Raw genomic sequence first — 18,671 nt, 5'->3', positions numbered from 1 at the left:
CCCTCTCTCTCGCCATCTTGAATCAGACCACCTCAAGTTCTGCAAACAACTCAGGACCTTTATCTTCTTCTCCTCCTCCTTCCCCCTCCGTCTCACGTGCTAACCATCCACTCTGTCGCTTAGATTGGTGGCCTTGTCCCTCAAGGTCCAATAGGGTCCAGGTTTTCTGCCCAATCACCATCAGCACCCCACTTGCACTGCCCTCTGGGCCCACCCCTGGATATCGGATGGTTTGCCTCCACCCTGCAATTACCTCTTTGGTGCTAGACCTCCCCATTCGTCTGGGATGTCACCGCCCTTACACTTACCTGTTGACTTCCCAACGGGCACCTCTGGCACTTGCACCCCAAGTGGACCCTAATAGCACCTATCTCCATCTCCCCTCCTTTCCCCTTTTTCTTTCACTGCACTTGCACGCTGCGCATGTCTCAATGCCTAGTAGGACTTCTGTCCGTTTCTATTTATTCGTGGTCAGTTTCATTGTTTATTTGTTCCCTTGCTCCCTTTCCTTTGTGCCTTGTGTCTTGATGTATAGGCACATCATAAATGTCCAATAAATAATGCATACTCAGTAATCAACTAAGGCATAATGTACACAGCAGAATGAACACAGTTTAAAACTTTAAGACATGACATTCTGCAATGGATCGTGGACCTGACAGAGGGAATTGAGGAACAAAAATCAAATTACTGGTGCATTTTGCTTACTTGGAAGAAATCCCATGCTATTAAGACCATCTACTTGAAATTCTGACCAGAATGTTAGATCACTCTTGAACTGTTTGGAAGAAGATTTAATAATAGCTTGTATGATGTCAATGATGGTAAAATGAAGGTAGACAAAGACAGGGCCTGAGTGAATGGGAACAAAACAAAACAGACTTCTCAAGCAATTTCCATACAGCCCCAGTTGTTCCTGTCTTCTTCCGGTACCACCTTGCAATAGGACCCTATCACTGCTTTTCATTTGCCATTAGAACTTATTGCTTTCGTTTTTGGAAACTCCACTTTCTCCTTTTATATTACCTACTCCTTTCTGATCCCACCTCTCCATCAGTTTTCAACAGTCTCAGGGTAGGGTCCTTTGATTGTGAACCGTGAGCTGAGTCCTCAGGCCTGATCCCCACCCCATGTATGCCACCCCCATGCCCCCGCTCCCGGCAGCAACTGCCTTACAACTCACGGGCTGTACTAAAAGTCACTAGTTATGGACCACCCCCACTTTGCTTGTTAGATCCAAGGTTTTGCTGAGTGTCTATGTATACCCACCTTAAGGAGAAGGTGTAAGAAAGTTGAAACGATCAATGACATGATGTGCCATGGTGGGAATGGGAGTGAATAAAATTAAATAGGAAGGTCAGGGTTAGGGCGTATAAGAAGAGTAATCTAAATGCCGAAAAATAGAGGAATGAAATATGATATCTTACCAGGAGGCCTCCATATCATTGACTAAATTCCATCAGTGGTTTTCCTGTGTCAGAGAACCCCATGCTCTGTCAACTGTGTCAATGCCAACTCCATCATGTCCTCCCTAGACACAAAGCAGTGGTCCACTATATACAGATACACGGGCAGATAAACCCAGCATGTTCTTTCTCACTCTCTGCATTCTCCTCTACTGCTTCATATTTGACGATTGATATAGCGGTGGAGTGTGTCCCAGTCTGCTCCCTGACGTGGGTGTTGGGCCCTTGGTTGGCGGCCCAGGTGGAATTTCTTCTTATGTATCCAGTTTTGAGTCCAGGAGTCCTCCTCGCAGCTCCTGAGGAAACAGGAAAGAGTGAGCACCATAATAAAGAATTTAATTTGTTCTTGTCCAGTTCTGTCTCGTCACCTTGCCATCATGCCCCAGTTACTCAGGTACAGTGCGTTAAGGTAAATTTTGTTTTCTAAAATGGAGGTGTGTAGATTTAAATACTCACACTCTGGTCAGTATACAATAGTTTGGTACGCAAACTGAAGTAAATTGTATTTGCATCCCTGGTGCATTACAATGGCCAATACTTTAAAATAGTATACATGGGATACAGATTAGTACAAGAGCAATTAGCACCTCGGAGGTGACCGAATGGCACCTCGCAGCCAATCAGGAAGCTCGAAAAAAATGAGCTTTAGCTCATGGTACCAGCCCTAAGAATCCCGCAGTATTCCCAATGTGATAACAGATTGAGTTGACTAGTATATTTTGCGACTGCTGATTTATTATATTGCATTTAAGATGCTTTTAAAAAAATAGATTCAGTTTCCTTTCATACCAGATACAAAAACTAAACCATATCTGTTAGACCACTCCTTTAGTCAAATAATCTACATCTCCTTCCAATGGTTTTAGTTACTTGCCATTCTTAGACTTGCCAGAAATGTCTTAGGTTTTGCCCCAAAGATATGTTTGTGGCTCGTTATCCCTCTGTTAGCCCCATTCACTCCATTTATTTATATCCCACTTAATGCAATGGGGCCACGATTAAGTTGGCCAGTGCCAGGCATGGCAAAGAAGTAATATTTACCTTGGGATAGCTGTTCCCATGTTTGGGGTTTAGCTATGAGGACCCTCTGCCTGCTTCAGATTGTCTTTTTAAATTCTTGGTGCATGGTGCTCCATGCAGGCTGAAAGGCACCATCCAGCTGGATACAGGGACGTACAGTCATATGAGCACATCCTTTTAGCATTGCTAAGGATTTACTTGCCTCATGTTGATGTGCTGTGTAAGATACGTGCTTCACAATCACTTCTAATTTCTCAAATATTAATTGGAAGGTTTGTACAAGTGCTACACCTGCACCCTAATTATTACATAGATGTTTCCCCTGGCCCTGTGAATTGTTGGATATGTTTTGGGATGATACTATTAATTTGTGGTATTTTTCTTCATTATTTATTTTACATTGGTTTGTATTTTTCTAGTGGTGAGACTAATTTTAGAATATTGCTTAATAATTGTTTTTACCAGGGTCACCAACAAAAAACAAAATACTGGATATGGTACATTGTGTATGAATGAATCATACTCCCTCTTGGTATCTTATGTACAATACCACAATACGCCCTTTTGGCTGAGTTTCAACACTTGTAAAATAGGCAATAGAAATAGCGCACATTCATTCAGGCTCTCTAGCTAACAGCTCATAACAGATAACTCACTTTGAGATCTTTTTTTACTACACTTGTGTCTTTTTATGCATCTCAAATAAAATCACTGAATGCAGCATGAATGCAACAAAACTACAGGTTACGTTGAAATCTGTTTTTATCGTATAAATAGAAGTATGCAATTTACACAGAAAAACAATTATGCCCATCATCTTTAACAGCGTGAATGCCTTGAATCAGCTTTCCATACTTTGTCTGTGCCAAGTCTTACCGACTGTCCTTGGTAACATGGAACTTGGCAAGAGAAACACACTTGGAAACAAGAAAATAAAGCAAACTTGCAAAGCATAAATGCAGAGTAACATGCACGTTTAAAAATAGACAACATTTAAAATGAAATGTTCTAATTAGCCTTGACCAACTGACACCATTCAAAACAGCAGCTCCTCACTTAGACTTATATTCACCTAGAATGTTGGTGTTGCTTCTGATTCAGTTTAGCACAAACCTATTCATCAATCTTTCCGCCTGCCTCAACCAGGGTCGGTCACTCAGATAAGGACTGCTACAGCATCAGATGGCTTGCCTCACTGAAATCTTTCTCCAGCCAGCTCCCTGTTCTGCAGTCTCCCAGTGCTCGAAGATGTCTGAATAGCTACACACCCTCAAAGCTCTTTTTAATAGGTCTCGCTGTCAATCAAGGGAAATACTTCCTCTTGACCAGATCCACCCACCTCACACCATTTCCTCTATGTGTTTTTCTCATTGTGCTAACCACATTGCTGAAAAGAAAAATGAAACATTTCTCTTGCTCTTCCTGCTTCATATAATGGCCTGTCTTTAGTATAATGGATCCTTACATTTTTCAGCTTACCACACAAACTCAGCCTGACCATTTAAATTTCCCTTTTAAAGAGCATTGTGCAATTTCCAAATCTGCCTTCTGGCTATTTCCACATAGAGAAATTTGCACTAAATGTTATTAAGGAATTCAGTTACCTGTTACCGAGGTTGGGTTAACGTGTTAATTTATATTAGTATTAGGTTTAATACAGCTCAGTCAATTGAAATATCATCCAGAAGTAACATGCAATTTTAAGCATGTGCTCTGTGTGTTTATTTAATTCTGCCTGAGACTCACACTCTTGAGTCCAGAAATTAGTTTTACCCCCTGAGCCCCTAGTGCAGTTCAAACCCACACTAACGTGCACGCTAAAATGATTAGGTGTTTGGGATGCCAACATTTAGATTCCCTACAATTCAGAGCTCCTGCAATTCAGGGCCCCTACAATTTAGGGCCCCCACAGCTACTCCTATAGAATCCTCCTATGCCCTATGATTGACGTAAGCAGATACAGTAAGAGAAAAAGCAAACCTCTACCATTATGTGGATGTTTGACAGGTTCTATGTCTTCATTCTGTGTAAAGTGTGCTTCCCAACTTGAACGTGCCCACCTAATGCTGGTCTCCATGAGCCACACTTTGCAGAGCTGCTGGGATTTTACCCATTCTGCCACTTCACACCACCAAATTGCACCTGTTGTTCACTGGGGTCCCCCAAAGAACTCATACTGCACCTGTTTCTATTAATCTAGACCCTGCCCTTCTGCCTTGTTTGAAACCACCTCCTTCCACATGCTGAATCGTTTTCACTATTTGTTATCTTTTCATGCTATGCTCCACCACACCCCCAACACACTCTGTCCCCTTACCTGCTGTCGCTTCCTGTCTCTGTTTACTGTGTGGGTTATGTGTCCCTCTGTGCAGCCCTCAATGGGGACAGCGCAGTATTATGTGTGGTCTTCGAAGCTCATTATGGAATGTCCTTTCTTGATGTTGGCGTTCCCGCTCAGCAGCATTTCCTGTTTCACTTGAAGTGGTTTGGCACAGATGCTTACCTAGCAGTTGAGTAGGATGTGGATGGTAACGTCCTAAGAGCACCCACTGTAGTGTGTTTTTAATTGTAAATAAGCAGTTAATTTATTATGTTTCTCGTTTCGTCAGATTCTTGCCAGTACTGTTAGTTTAACAGAGTTTTTTGTTGGCATCATGTATGCTGCTGGCGGTAACTTCATCTCTAGGCAAACAGCCGGTGCAGATGTCACCATTGAGTTATGTATGTGCCAGACTTAGTTGCGTAGACAGGGTACGGCCTGAGAGTACTTGGCCCACCCAAAATCTGTAAATGCCCACTCAGCAGCACCATGTGGGCATTTACAGATGTGAATGCCACTGTGGTGGACCCAACTAGATTAGCTTCAGGCCCCACTTGTTAGACAATCCTGGCTACGACTTTTAGCCCTTTCTAGTAACTGATAGAATGGAATTGGTGGCAGTAATCTTAATACACTCCATGTACAGCACATCATGTATACCACTCTTGTCATTGTGAGGCCACAGTATACTATGTTAGCTTCGTTTGTAAATGTGTACTCCAACATAATCAAAAGAGCACATCACTTTATGCAAATACATGCATTGAATTGCAGGGTTGTGAGGCTCATTGTTTAGGAACATTTGTCCACTGACCCATTCTAAATTGCATTTTATAAAATGTGCCCCACTTCATTAATATAGACAGTGAAATATGGGTATCATATTCACAACACATCTTTGTAAAAATATTTTCCCACAGTTTATATTAACTCATATCCAAATTATAGCTGAATTACTGTGCTTCTAGATACACAAATGAAGAATATTGCCCTACAATCTCTGAACGAGCCCACTGGTCTAGTCACACAAAATGAAAACGTATTTACATATTTACAAAAACGATGGCAGCTATAGGACATAAGAGAGAAATTCAGCTTGACTCTTTTGCAAAATTAATGTTAGGTTATGCTGTTTTTTAGTTTGGGATATTGGGTGCCACTTTAGCACCATCTATAAGTTAAAACTCATTGGAGTATAGATAGGGTGAATTGGCATATGAGGAGGAACACAAAGCTTGTAGTTGTTTGGTTATTTACCTCTCCCCACCCAAAACACCTCCTCATGGAGCTCTTTGAGCTCGCTTTAAAAAGCCTTACCATCAAACTATGCACTGAAAGTTCCTGCCAGTGTTTTCTCAAAGTAGTCTTCTGAGATTTAATGACTTAATTGGAAATGTAATCCCTATGATATTTTATTTATAGCGCGCCCATACACAAGTGTTTTCAAAGTGCAACGAGGCAGGGAAGGTGAACAAGGGGGGGGACAAGACAGCGATCTTACTACTCCCAGTGACTTTGAGATTGTGCAAGTGCAGGGGAGAGGAAATGAGAAAAGTGCTGAGGGAAGAGGAGGAGGAGCAAGTGCAGGAAATAGGATCTAAATATCAAGAGACAAGAAGTGCGGCCAGCAGGTGGCAGTGCAAGGTTAAGTGCAAAACAGCAAGTGATAGGTAGTGCACATAGGGGTACTGTAGGGTTACAGATACAGCCCCAAGTGCAGGGTTGCCAGGAGACAGTGCATGTGTGCATCTGGGAGGGCAGGGACCTGGGCCTGTGATTCAGGGGGTAGCCAGGTAACCAGTGCAGTATCAGACAGGACATCAGCAAGTAAGAGGAAGAGAGTAGGCAGAAGCAAAGAGGAAAGTCTTGAGCTGCTTCCGGAACTGGAGATGATTCTGCTCAAGTTTCAGAGAGGCAGGGAGGCTGTTCCAGAGGGAAGTGCCTGCTGAAGAGAGAGATCTGCCCCCAGCTCGTTGCATGGAAAAGCACCTGACCCTCAAGGAGTTGGAAGTGGAGGAACAAATTGCTTGAGTAGGTAGATATTTCCGAAGTGAAAGCGGGGGGTATTTTGGTCCCAGCCCCAAGAAGGCCTTGTTTGATCCTTGCAGCCACTGGGAGCCAATGGTAATTTCAGTGCTGGAGAGATATAATCCCTGGGCTTGAGACCAAGGAAAAGTCTTGCAGTCCTGTTCTGGATGAGTTGCAGAGGACAGAGAGTAGAGGCAGGCAGATTTAAAAAGAGGCTGTTACAGTAGTCAAGCATAAATAGAACCAGAGCTCTAGAAACAGTGAGCTTCTGGGGGGAGGAGAACAGAGGGAGAATACCTCTGGGGAGGTGCAGTTGGTAATTTGACTTCTTAGAGACGTCAGAGATGTGAGGAGAGAAAGAGAGTGTTGAGTCGAGGATAACCCAGAGTTTCTTACCCTCGCAGTTGGGAGCAGGAAGAGGGCCAAGGGAGGACAGTCAGAGAGTGAGGGGAAATAGGGGTGCAGGTGTGCCAATGAGGAGGATCTCCATCTGGCTGGCATTCAGGCAGAGATCATTGGTGGGACACCACTCTTGGATTGCAGAGGGACAATCAGGGATGAGAGAAGGAGAAGAGGTGACAGAGGGGAGCCTGAAAGCAAGCTAAGTGTCATCTGCATAGCACTGGAAGTTGGCGTATTGGTTGAACAACCAGGGAGAAAGGTTAGACCCCTGGGGAACACTGCAGGTGGAGAGAGAGATAGAGAGGTAGGACCCAAGTTGGACCTGGGAGGGTCGGTCAGGGAGGAAAGAAGTTAGACAGGCCAGAGCCTGATCAGTGATACCCAGATTATCATAGAGCCAGTTGAGCAGCATGGCATGGTTAACCGTGTCAAAGGCAGAGGAGAAATCATGTTGGATGAGGACAGATGGGAGTTTAGAATCCAGGTTAGAGTGCAAGTCTTCATGGATGTTCAGGAGAGCAGTTTCCGTGCTTCTGGCTGATCTGAAACCAGACTGATAGTCATGGAGACAGCCAACTGATTCAATGTGAAGATTAAGCTGGGAGATGACCAGCTTTTCCAGGATTTTGCCCAGGAAAGGAGTGATAGAGATCGAGTGATAATTAGCCAGAAGTGAGAGGTTGGCTGAGGGCTTCTTGAGAAGAGGGTGCACAAGAGAGTGCTTCAGGGGAGAGGGAAAGGTACCAGAGGCCAAGGAGTGGTTGCAGAGTCAGTCTTGGCTGGGGCGAGGGTGTTAATGTGGGCCTTGATAGTTTTGGAAGAACAGGGAAGAACCTGTTTAGATGAGGTTTTCTTTGATTGGACTTGGCGAGAAACCTCATTGGGGGAGACGAGAGGAAAGCAGAGAAGGGAGGGTGTAGCCACGGCGGGCCGGGGGTTGGAGGGAGAAGAGTGTGTGGGGGGAGAAGCAGGAGAAGCTATGATGGTGGACAGGATGTCCTGAATTTTAGAGATGAAGTGAGAAGTTAGGGCCGTACAGAGGGCCTGGGAAGGGACAGGATAGGTAGAGACTGCAGCAGGATTGGCCAGCTCCTTGCAGATTCTAAAGAGTTTGGCCGAGTTGTTAGATGCTGCATAAACACAGACTTGGATGTGAGCTCTCATCTTAGTGAGGACAGAGAGTCGGTATTGATTTTCTTGCCTGGCTATTCTAAGCCAGTTCCTGTCCCTCCCTGCTCCACACACCTCCTCATGGGATCTCCTTGAGCTTACTTTAATCAAGTCTAACCACCAAACCTTGCACTGGAAGTGCCTGCCAGTATTTTCTCTAAGCAGTCTTCTGAGAGGTAATGACTTAATTGAAACAGTAAACACGTTACTTGTGTAATAAAAATGTCTTAACCAGGCCTGCCTTCATCCACCCACTCGATTTATAAGCACTATGAGCATCCTTCATCAAGGTCCTGTTAAAAACAAGTATTGGTAAAGCCAACAGTTTTGGCTTGTTTATTATTATTAGGCACTTGGCAGGCACCGTTATTAGATGCACAGGTACTCGCGCCACTTTGCATGTGCTACCATCAATAGCCACTTAATACCAGTATGGAAGTGCTTGGCAACTGCCTTTGCCATGCCTACACAAAAGCCCAAACTGTTGGCGTTGCCAATTCTTGTTTTGTGTAGCGTGCACTATTCCCTCAAAAGAGGTCTCATTCAAATTAGGATATTTTCCATATCATGATCTACTTAAAATCTCCTTAATATCCGAGATTCTTATAAATAGAGGTTGGTTTTAAATGTTTGCTAAAAATTAGGTGATCATGGTTTGTTCTCTGTGATACGGAAAGAGAAATCCACATCCTTACTGCCAAATGCACGAATAAATGTCGTAATGTCCTCCACAACTAGCTCTGTGGAAGTTAGGCATGACTAGTGTTGTAATGGAAAGCAATACCGCTGGTATTGCGGATACAGACCAGCTGTCAGCATCTAAGTAAAAGGTCCAGGAATCTTCATTGAAATACACACAATTTCCGATACTCTTAAGTGTGTTATTCAGACGGGCTACCTACCAATCAGCTATCCTCAACCCAGGTAGCGCTCTCCAACATTCTCCTGAACTGTCATTCATATCATGCAGCAATATTCTGCCTGCACTCGTGGAGGGCCAGTAGGACAAATACAAAGATCCAAAACCAAGAAGCAATATTTCACCCCCTTACACATTCGAAAGGAAGCCACACAAATTCCCTTCCATGAAGATGTCGTTTAAAACACATTGACATCGTCCTCCCTACCTACAGACATGCAAGCGACCTGGATACACAGAGGTCCACAGTTACACTGGAGATTACACGATCCCACTCTATTAAAAGTACACACCAAGTTCTGTAAAACAGCACTGACAGGGAACAAAGGGGCACACACTCCACATGACGGACAGGGATGCACACACACTATTGGTCTAGTGACTGGCCATACCAGCCTAGCCAGCACCATGCCCAAACAACACTACACAAGCACAAGAAACGCGTGGCACAAGACATATAGGTACAGCCAATTCATTCCGACCTAGACAACCTTCCACTCAGGCACATACTGAGCTCCAAACTCATGCACCACCAGACAATAGCCTACTGCACACCAGGTACCCAATGCAACTACCAAATTAGAGAGATGCCACTTAACTTGACACTCAATCTACAGGTACATACCCACTATCATATATAACAGGTAATCACACATACATGGAGCAGGCATGTACAAAACCATATACATAAGTGGGAAAAACACAAACATGCCAATCTTGAAAAAGTCTAACATAATATGCAGCTGAGTCATCAGACACATGTACCACTCACACCAGCTGTGGGATGCCAACGGGCATACGTTAGTTCCTGGAGTTGTACAAATAACTATAACATGTTCAACATTTAATTGATCACAAATTAATGATACTGCTGCAATAGAAAAATGAGTTACCGGAACATATTTCTTACCTATGTGTAAGCTTGCATTACCAACTCATGTCCTATATAGCTGAGGTGAGTTAAAAGCTAACATTGGGATAAACAAATAGTATTCCTGACAAGGGTACCTCTGAGGCCACGACACAAAATACACCTCAAACACACAATGAGGCATTGGCCTTGGACCTAAAGACATTGCCTAGCAACCCACCCCACCTCCATTCCCTCGGATTAACAATGCAAAACCTAACTATGTTTTTACAACATAATTTGAAATAATCCTGGGGGTTCATCATATATGCCACCATTGTTTTCAGCATGCTAGCCCTGCATGCCTCACCCTAAACTAGAGCTACAAATTATGCAGCATGTAAATTCATAGGCAATACTAATATTTTCCATACCAGCTTGGCCTAGGATGGTGCCGCACCAACCACAAAAGTGAAGCTGCAATAGCGGAGTGTTCCCGTACAGAGAAGAACCAAACTGCAGCGTCCTTATGAAGAGCCAGTGTTCTAATGAACACAGCATAACAACAAAGACTCTGTTCCTTGTGGGGTTGTTTACTCTCTGGTCACCACCACCTGTGCACCACTGACAGACACACAAAACTACCTCAGAGGCATTTAAGATCCTTGCCCTTTGCAGTTTATAACCACTGATGGAATTATCTGTAAGCACAATCGGTCCTTGTTCCTTTGTAGATCTCTGTCATAGGAAATACTCATTGCCATTAAGCACATGGATACCACCTGACCCTCTTTTAATAACTTAGATGCCACAGTGGACTACATCTGACCCTGATGTTCAGAAACACGGAAGCATGCAATGCAAATATCCATACTTGGTGTTCCATTCTGCGAAGAACAGTTATCGGTGTCATGCAGCTGCACAGAGCCAAAAAGGGGTGCAGAGAGATGGCCGTTAGTGGGATGTTAGACATCATCAATGTATCCTAGACTCCATGTCAGAGGCATGGGGATCACTAATCTCCACGTGGAACCCAGAGCCCTCTCTACTTCTTTCCATCTGAAGCAACAGGCATTGCTGATACCGTGGAGGAGGGAACTGTGTTACACTGTTGGATCCATTGTGAGTACAGAGGCAAGAGCAAAAATAAGCATAAAATCAGCCACATTTCCCATGCAAATTAGTATTGCTAGAATGCCAGTGTCAGGCTGGTGGTCCTTACGTTTATTTACTGTGAACCACAGTCCTGTTTAATGAAATGCCCAGTGTGGTGCCATGAAAAGGGATTTGAATGTAACCCATACAGATATTGAAATTCAGTGAAGAGTAGCCAACTCTGGTGCCATATGGCCATATCCGTCCAGTCTAATGCACAGCCATGCAACCATATTCTGAGTTCTCTGCAATATCTGCCGGTGTCATTTTGAGATCCATGTGCACCTCGTGTTCGCATAATATAAATCGGAAAGAACCAAGGCTACTATTGATTTACACTGCACAGGAAGGACAATAACCAGGAATATATGCCTTGGTGTTGGCATAATGAAAAATATATTTTTTTTACAACTGCCGACATCTAAAATTCCATAGATAGTCCTGCGTCCATCATTACCTCTGGGTTATTGACATTTTGTGCAGGGTTTGTGCATGGTTGCTGTACCCGAGGCCAACTTTGCTTATGCCATGAGTAAATGTTATCTGCTACCATCAGAATTTGCATTTTAGATGGACTCTCCTTCAATTGGTTATTGCATTCCCAGTCATCGATCAAATGATGGCATGCAAAGAAATTCTGAATAGGTGCTTGTGGTCCTGTGTGATTTCAAAAAAGCAGTGTTTTCTGAATAATTGTGTATCTGGACATACACACCTTGTATGTGAAATATTTGAAGGACAAAGCACACATTTAATTGAATAGGTGACAGCACTGAAACTTGTGGCGTCACACATTTCATTGTATGCACTCAGTGTGAAGAAAGGAGGTCTCATTAATATTTGTTGTGGTTTGACAAGATTGATTCTAGCCATTATAAGACTATACCTTGTTCTCCTAATTTAAATAGCCTTGAAATGATTCCCTGTTGGCTAAAGGTGTTGAATGTTGCCGCTACGCCTACTAATACCAGAGCTCCCACCCCAACAGCATCCACTATTTACACCAAGTCATCCCATAAAGAAGGGGCAATTGCATCTGTACTATGTTACAGTCAGGATCCTGCTTGTACTGTATCCAGCCGTAGGTGTTCCTCTATAAAGCAGAAATTTAGAGGACACCACTTTCACCAGACCCTCTAGGGGTAGGATAGATTTGACACTGGTCTGTAATTAGAATAGTCTAATGCAGGGGTCTTCGTCTCCAGATGTTTTGGACCACGACTCCTATGGACTCTCCCCATTGACTATAGTGGATAGGCCTGATGGGAGTTGGTGTCCAAAACATCTGCAGCGCAAAAGGTTTTAGATCCCTGGACTAATGGATCAATGTGTGCATTTAAAAAAAAGAAAATGGGTGTTACCATCACCATTATGAAATCGCTTGGAATATTCTCCTCTTTCATTAAGTTATTTAATGACTCTCAAATGATTAGAATGTTAAGCTGAATAGAGTCAATTAATTGTACATAGTAGTATTAGAATATCTCTGATGGGGCTTATAATGATAGATGTGTTGTTTAATGTTTAAGAGGGTGTTTGCTTGGTACAAGGACCACGTGATTGAAATGATTTGCGATAAGAACCTGAAACAAAGACTTAAAGCATTTTTTTTAAAAAAAACATAGAGCATTGGTAATTTCTCAAACATATTAACCTGCATTTTACATGCAGTTTACTACAAACGTAACAAGTAGTGGCCAAGAGCTGGGAAACTCGAATCTTAAGTAAAAAGGACAATGATGTTTTACCTTCTGGCAATCTCGGTTGATCATTCAGTAATGCATGTTCTGCTTCATTGTTTGGCATTATAATCCATTGTGTGAATAATTGCAATTTTCCTAGGAGCTTGAACAACAGCTGATGTTTGAGTCAAAGAATTACAAGCGGACTGTGATGTTTTACCAGAAACTGCTGCAGAAGTATAATACAAACAGAGGTAAAATGGGTGTTACTGTTTAATTAACGATAACATCTATGGAAATGTAATGTTCATGTCTCCATGTGCATGAACTCACACATTACACTAATCTTGTGGGAATAACTTCTACCTTTGTGTGCTTTGTTTTCTGTTCATGAATTTAAAAACATATATATGTTATTGTTAGTACACTCTGTGTGGTTAACTGGATACTGTTCATTTAAATGGAAAGCGGTAGAATAAAAACTCATGATTATTCTGCCGTGCAGTGTTAGTAGAGCAAATGCTGTGTACACCTTTCCATAGTTGAATACCATGTTTTTACCTTAAGGTTCAGAAGCTAAAACAATGCTATCCAAATTGAAAGATCAACTCGAAGAAATGAAATCGAAGTTGCAGTTTCTTGAACTGGTGAAGAAGTGTCTTCAGGCAAGTCCGTTTTTATATTGCCTGGATGCAGATCTTTTTAGGATGGTTTGAATCGTCTAAAACTGTGAGTTTCAATATAAACTAATAAAAAACAAAAAAAGAATTTCGGATATTAAAATATAGCCACTCACCCACTTTCAAAGTCAATGATTGGAGAAATTGACATTCAGTTAAACAATTAAGTATCTAATTTATTGTAGAGAGGTTGCCTTAATTAGAAAAATAGTATATTTATATGTGCATATATTAACATTTGTAATGTTCATCGATAATAGAGCATCCAGTTTATATGTGGCACTTTATGTTCATATATTATGTTCATTGTGGTGTACAGGTAACATGTGCAGAGCAGTGGGGGCTTGAGATAAGTGCACTGCCAACGGTCGCCAACATCACCACACAAAGTGATATTTTCGGGCTGAGTCGATCTGATGAGTCATCATTACTGGTTTTCTACAATTTCAAGGAGTGGCAGAGTGATAACCATAAAGTGTCCAGGCTTCTGCAAGCAGGCACCCCGCTTGGCCTGATGGCATATCTCTACTCCAGGTACCCTGTGGTTTTCAACAATTTGTTTAATTGAGAATGCTAAATTACTTCATTCTGTACCTCAAATCTAAGCTTTGAATTTTGGCTTTCATAAATTCTCCAAACATTTAGATTTGAGGGACTAAACTAAATGCTACCATGGCATTGTAAAGGGTCACTGAGACTTCTTATTATCTGTGTGGAGCCCTGTCCATCTCCCCTATTTTCAACTATCCCCATCCAGCCAATGTCCAAACTTTTTTGTATAACTGTAATGCATGCAATGGAGGGCATTGAGATGAGGAGTACAGGGTTTGATTTAGATTCAGTAAGGTAAGTCAGTTCACTCTCAAACTACTTCTTCTCACTGCCATTCAGTTGCCACCACTGCACCACGTTCCACACTTACACAATTATTCCAAACATTCCAGGATTTCTCATCTGCATGCATGCATACACATTTCACTCACAGTCACACCTCTTTAATTTGCCCTGCACAAATTGACTGCAACCAACAACAGCATCATGTTACGTTACTATGCTACAGTGCGTCAGGAGAACTTCAGCAAAGGGTAACAAAATGGTTTTGGGGAGGCAGTTACAGCACAAATATGGGGGAAGGAGAAGAACATTAAATGCCATTTGACCATTCACTTCCATTGTGTATATTAGACTGTTTCCGGTTATTTTAACTTAGATTAACACAAATGGTGTAGAGACATCCCCATTCCTCCTATTCCTCCATGCAGGATTGATCTTGTATGAGTAATTTCTTCACACTGCATTGCTTTTGTATATGTGATTCCCTGTTGTCTTAGAAAAGAATGCATTAAAGCTGTCAAGATGAATGTTCAGCTTTCATCTATTTTTGCATAAGTGCATGCTGTACGATTTTATATGTTTTGCAAATCTGTACTTTGATAACTTATCAGATAACGTCCTGCTGAAGCCGTACTGAAGGACGCTGCAGCTTGGTTCTGTTTAACACAAGCACTTTGGGATAAAATGACAGAACTTAAACTAGGAGGGCCATTAGCTTCAAAATAACAAGCTGCATCGCTCAAGCTATTAGCAAAACCCCATTGGCTTCAAATCCAATAGGATGGCAGCATCTGCATATAAAAGGGTAGAGTACACAACCCCATTCAGGCGCGCAGGAAATAAACCTATCTGCAGTGGACTAGTCATGAAATCTGCAAAAATGTGGATAACCAGGAGCAGAGCAAGTGAACAACCCTTGTGGATAAACAGGAGCAGAGCAAGTGAACAACCCTTGTGGATAAACAGGAGCAGAGCAAGTGAACAACCCTTGTGGATAAACAGGAGCAGAGCAAGTGAACAACCCTTGTGGATAACCAGGAGCAGAGCAAGTGAACAACCCTTGTGGATAAACAGGAGCAGAGCAAGTGAACAACCCTTGTGGATAAACAGGAGCAGAGCAAGTGAACAACCCTTGTGGATAAACAGGAGCAGAGCAAGTGAACAACCCTTGTGCACGCCTTTATTGGTTGAAATAAGGAGAGATTCTTTATTATGAAAAAGTCTAACTAGGTCAATAAGATGAAAACAGTGTTCATGTTAGATTGCAGAACAGCAAAAGTGCAGGCAAAGTAGTACCACAAGGCAAGTCTAGGTAGCTGCCTGCAGACTCCGTGGATGAGGCCTTGGGTACAACCTTCAGAAGCATCTTTATTCTACTTGACAAGATAAAATGCATGCAGTCAATTTTCCAGGTAGGTAATGCTCTAGAGCCACTGATAGAGTCATCCTCTAGGAGACCAGTGGAATGATTGTGCAGTAGATACTTTATCCAGGCGCACTTGCGAAGCACCACTAGTCTGGTGGCATCTTAGAGTCGGGTCCTCTTGTCTGACATCTTAGATTTCATTTCTGCATCAATTACATTCTAGGAGCTACAGTGTTGGGTCACAGACTCCACATCCACTCAAACTGTCACCTGTACATTCCGGAATCATGCTTAGCACACAAAACACAATGGGACATGAGACATTAACTTGACAGTCGCAGCCAATAGCTTTCTTAGCGCAGGCATGCCTTGCAACTAATCCACTTTTTTTGCCATACCAGATGCACGAATCTTGTGCTGGGCTACGGAGCTGTGAGCTGCGTATGACTACATTATCAATAATCCCAAAGTGGGACATACAGGTTTGCCTCACTGCACACACCTGCGAAAACAGAAACAGTGCTCTGTGAGGCACAGGGACCTGTTCTTGATGCATTCTGTACTGCAATGTGCTAGCATGACACTTTGAAACATTTAGAAATGGTGACATAGCCAAAAATGTTGCTTTGTGAAGCGGACTTTAGAAAGCAGGCAGCAGTCCAGGTGGTTATTGGAAGCAGCACCATTGTGAGAATAGTTGAGTACTGCCCTGGATACACGGCTAACATTCACTGTTTCCCAAACAGATGAGATTTCTCAAAGTGCTCTTTTCTCTTCTCTCACTTTCCCTTTTGATTTGCCGTGAGTCAAAATGCAGGCATTACCGTACACAATCAAATTTGCCTCCTATGTGCATTGGAATTCGCAAAGCTGGCTCCTTAACATGGCACTGGCCTGTGAGATGAAAGATATTTGATATTTCTGGCCATTAGTGTTTTATTACAACGCCTTTAGGGTCAACCTCTGATATTAACGTTCTTCTTTGACCTACTTCCTTGACATGCTACCGTCCTATTGATTGCTTTAGATTTTTAGTTTGGGCTAATAGGTGTTGCTTGCGCCACCTATATGCCGAAACTATTGCATTAGAGTAGAAAAAGGGATAAATGGCATTTGAGGAGGGACACACATCTTGTAAGTGTTGTTTGCCTATTAGCCCATCCATTGACTGCCCATGGCCATGCTAATCCCTATCGCCATTCCCACCCAGTTCCTGCCCCCCCTCGCCCAAAACACCTGCTCATGGGCACTCTTTGAGCTCAACTTCTTTTTTCAAATCAGTCTTCTGAGAGTTAATGACTTAATTGGAGCTGTAAACCCTTGACCGGTGTAGTAAAAGTGTCTTGACCAGGTCTGCCTTCAGCCACTAGATGTATAAGCACTATGTATGTCCTTCTCTGAAGTCCTGTTAAAAACAAGCATTGGCAAAGCCAACAGTTTTGGCTTGTGTATACGTTTAGGCATTTGCCCGCCACTGCTTTTAGATGCCCTGGTACTTGCACCGTTTTGCATCTGCTACCATCATTGGCCAGTTAATATCACTACGGTACGGCCTGGCAAGTGCCTTTCCCATGCTTACACAAAAGCCCAAACTGTTGGCATTGCTAATGCTTGTTCACTGCTGGCGTTGGTCACTGTATCATGAATCATAATGTGTGGGATCTGATCAGTGGAACTATTAACTACAATGTAGTGCAAAGCACCTTCTATTTGGTCACTGAATTGTATTGTAACAAGCTTCTCTGGCCATTGAAACACAGGTTTTCTCATATTCAATAGACATTTTGGGTAGCCTTTCTGCATGCATACAATATTTAAACATATATATCTCATAGAATCATTGTGGAATGCTGGAAATGTATTGGAGGGACAGGGCCTCCATGTCCTTGTCCTGTACTCCCTTATCATGTGTGTTCTATGTTGTTGTCTGCACAGGAGTGCAGTTGGGACTCCTGGCAGTGCAGCTCTTCCTCTTTTTGGTCATGGTGAACAGCGACCCTTGGGATACCCTTATGGCACCCTTGGGTGGGGGTACAAGCCTATACTCCTAGTGTATTTTCTGGGCACCTGTGTGTGACCCATAGAGCAGGGTATGGGCTGGTGGCAGCTCTATGCTGAATTTGACAGGTGCTCTGAGACTCAATTTTGGGATACCCAGTCCCTGCCATAGGAATCAGTGGAGTCCTGATAGAAGGCAAGATGGCCCCTGTGGCTTCTTGCTTTCTATTGCCTGTCTCCTTGTTTTCCCAAAGTCCTGGGAAGCCCTGACTCTGTCCCTTCCCATGACTGGCTATTAGATAGAATAACCATATATGGTATTGTGGGGAAGTCCAGGCCGGACTGTCTGGAGCCTTACCGGTAACTCTATGTTTTGGGCACACCTTTGGGGTAGGACCTGTGTGAATAGAGTTTGTGACCAACATGCATTCTATGTTATTTGTGTCTCGTTTCTGCATGTGTGACACAAAGAATGAGACCTCCCTGCCTGAAACTGACATATATGGAGTGTGGTGTGCTGAAAGGCTGGGTGCTTGCCCCAATCAACATTCCTTGTAATGGGTGTCTGGGTAGAAGTGAATAGCCTGAATGCATGTGAGCTTGATAGGCTGCCTGCCTGCAGGAATACCCTTCTGTCTGATTGGCTGACTGTGCTTGGCTCAGCAGAGTGAATGATGGACAGATGTGTATATCGGGGGACCTCTCACTTCCCAATTTGTTCAGAAGCTGAAGTTGAAACTTAAAGCTGCTTGTCCTTGAAGCCCAGCTAGAAGAAGAATTT

General features: G+C 42.9%; 1 protein-coding gene across 1 annotated transcript in view; it reads left to right on the top strand.

Moving 5' to 3' along the window:
• KNDC1 (kinase non-catalytic C-lobe domain containing 1) overlaps positions 1–18,671 on the top strand; it is an 895,433-nt gene that overhangs the window by 567,763 nt on the left and 308,999 nt on the right. The window contains exons 18-20 of the mRNA XM_069611402.1: positions 13,173–13,266; positions 13,580–13,677; positions 14,012–14,226. Coding sequence (XP_069467503.1) covers positions 13,173–13,266; positions 13,580–13,677; positions 14,012–14,226 — 407 coding nt within the window. The remainder of the gene's footprint in view (positions 1–13,172; positions 13,267–13,579; positions 13,678–14,011; positions 14,227–18,671) is intronic.

Source organism: Ambystoma mexicanum, chromosome 8, assembly GCF_040938575.1.
Source record: "Ambystoma mexicanum isolate Mex_15411 chromosome 8, UKY_AmexF1_1, whole genome shotgun sequence".
In the NCBI taxonomy this organism is placed as follows: domain Eukaryota; kingdom Metazoa; phylum Chordata; class Amphibia; order Caudata; family Ambystomatidae; genus Ambystoma; species Ambystoma mexicanum.
The sequence above is the reverse complement of the archived record's forward strand: the minus strand, read 5'-3'. Positions and strand labels throughout refer to the sequence as shown.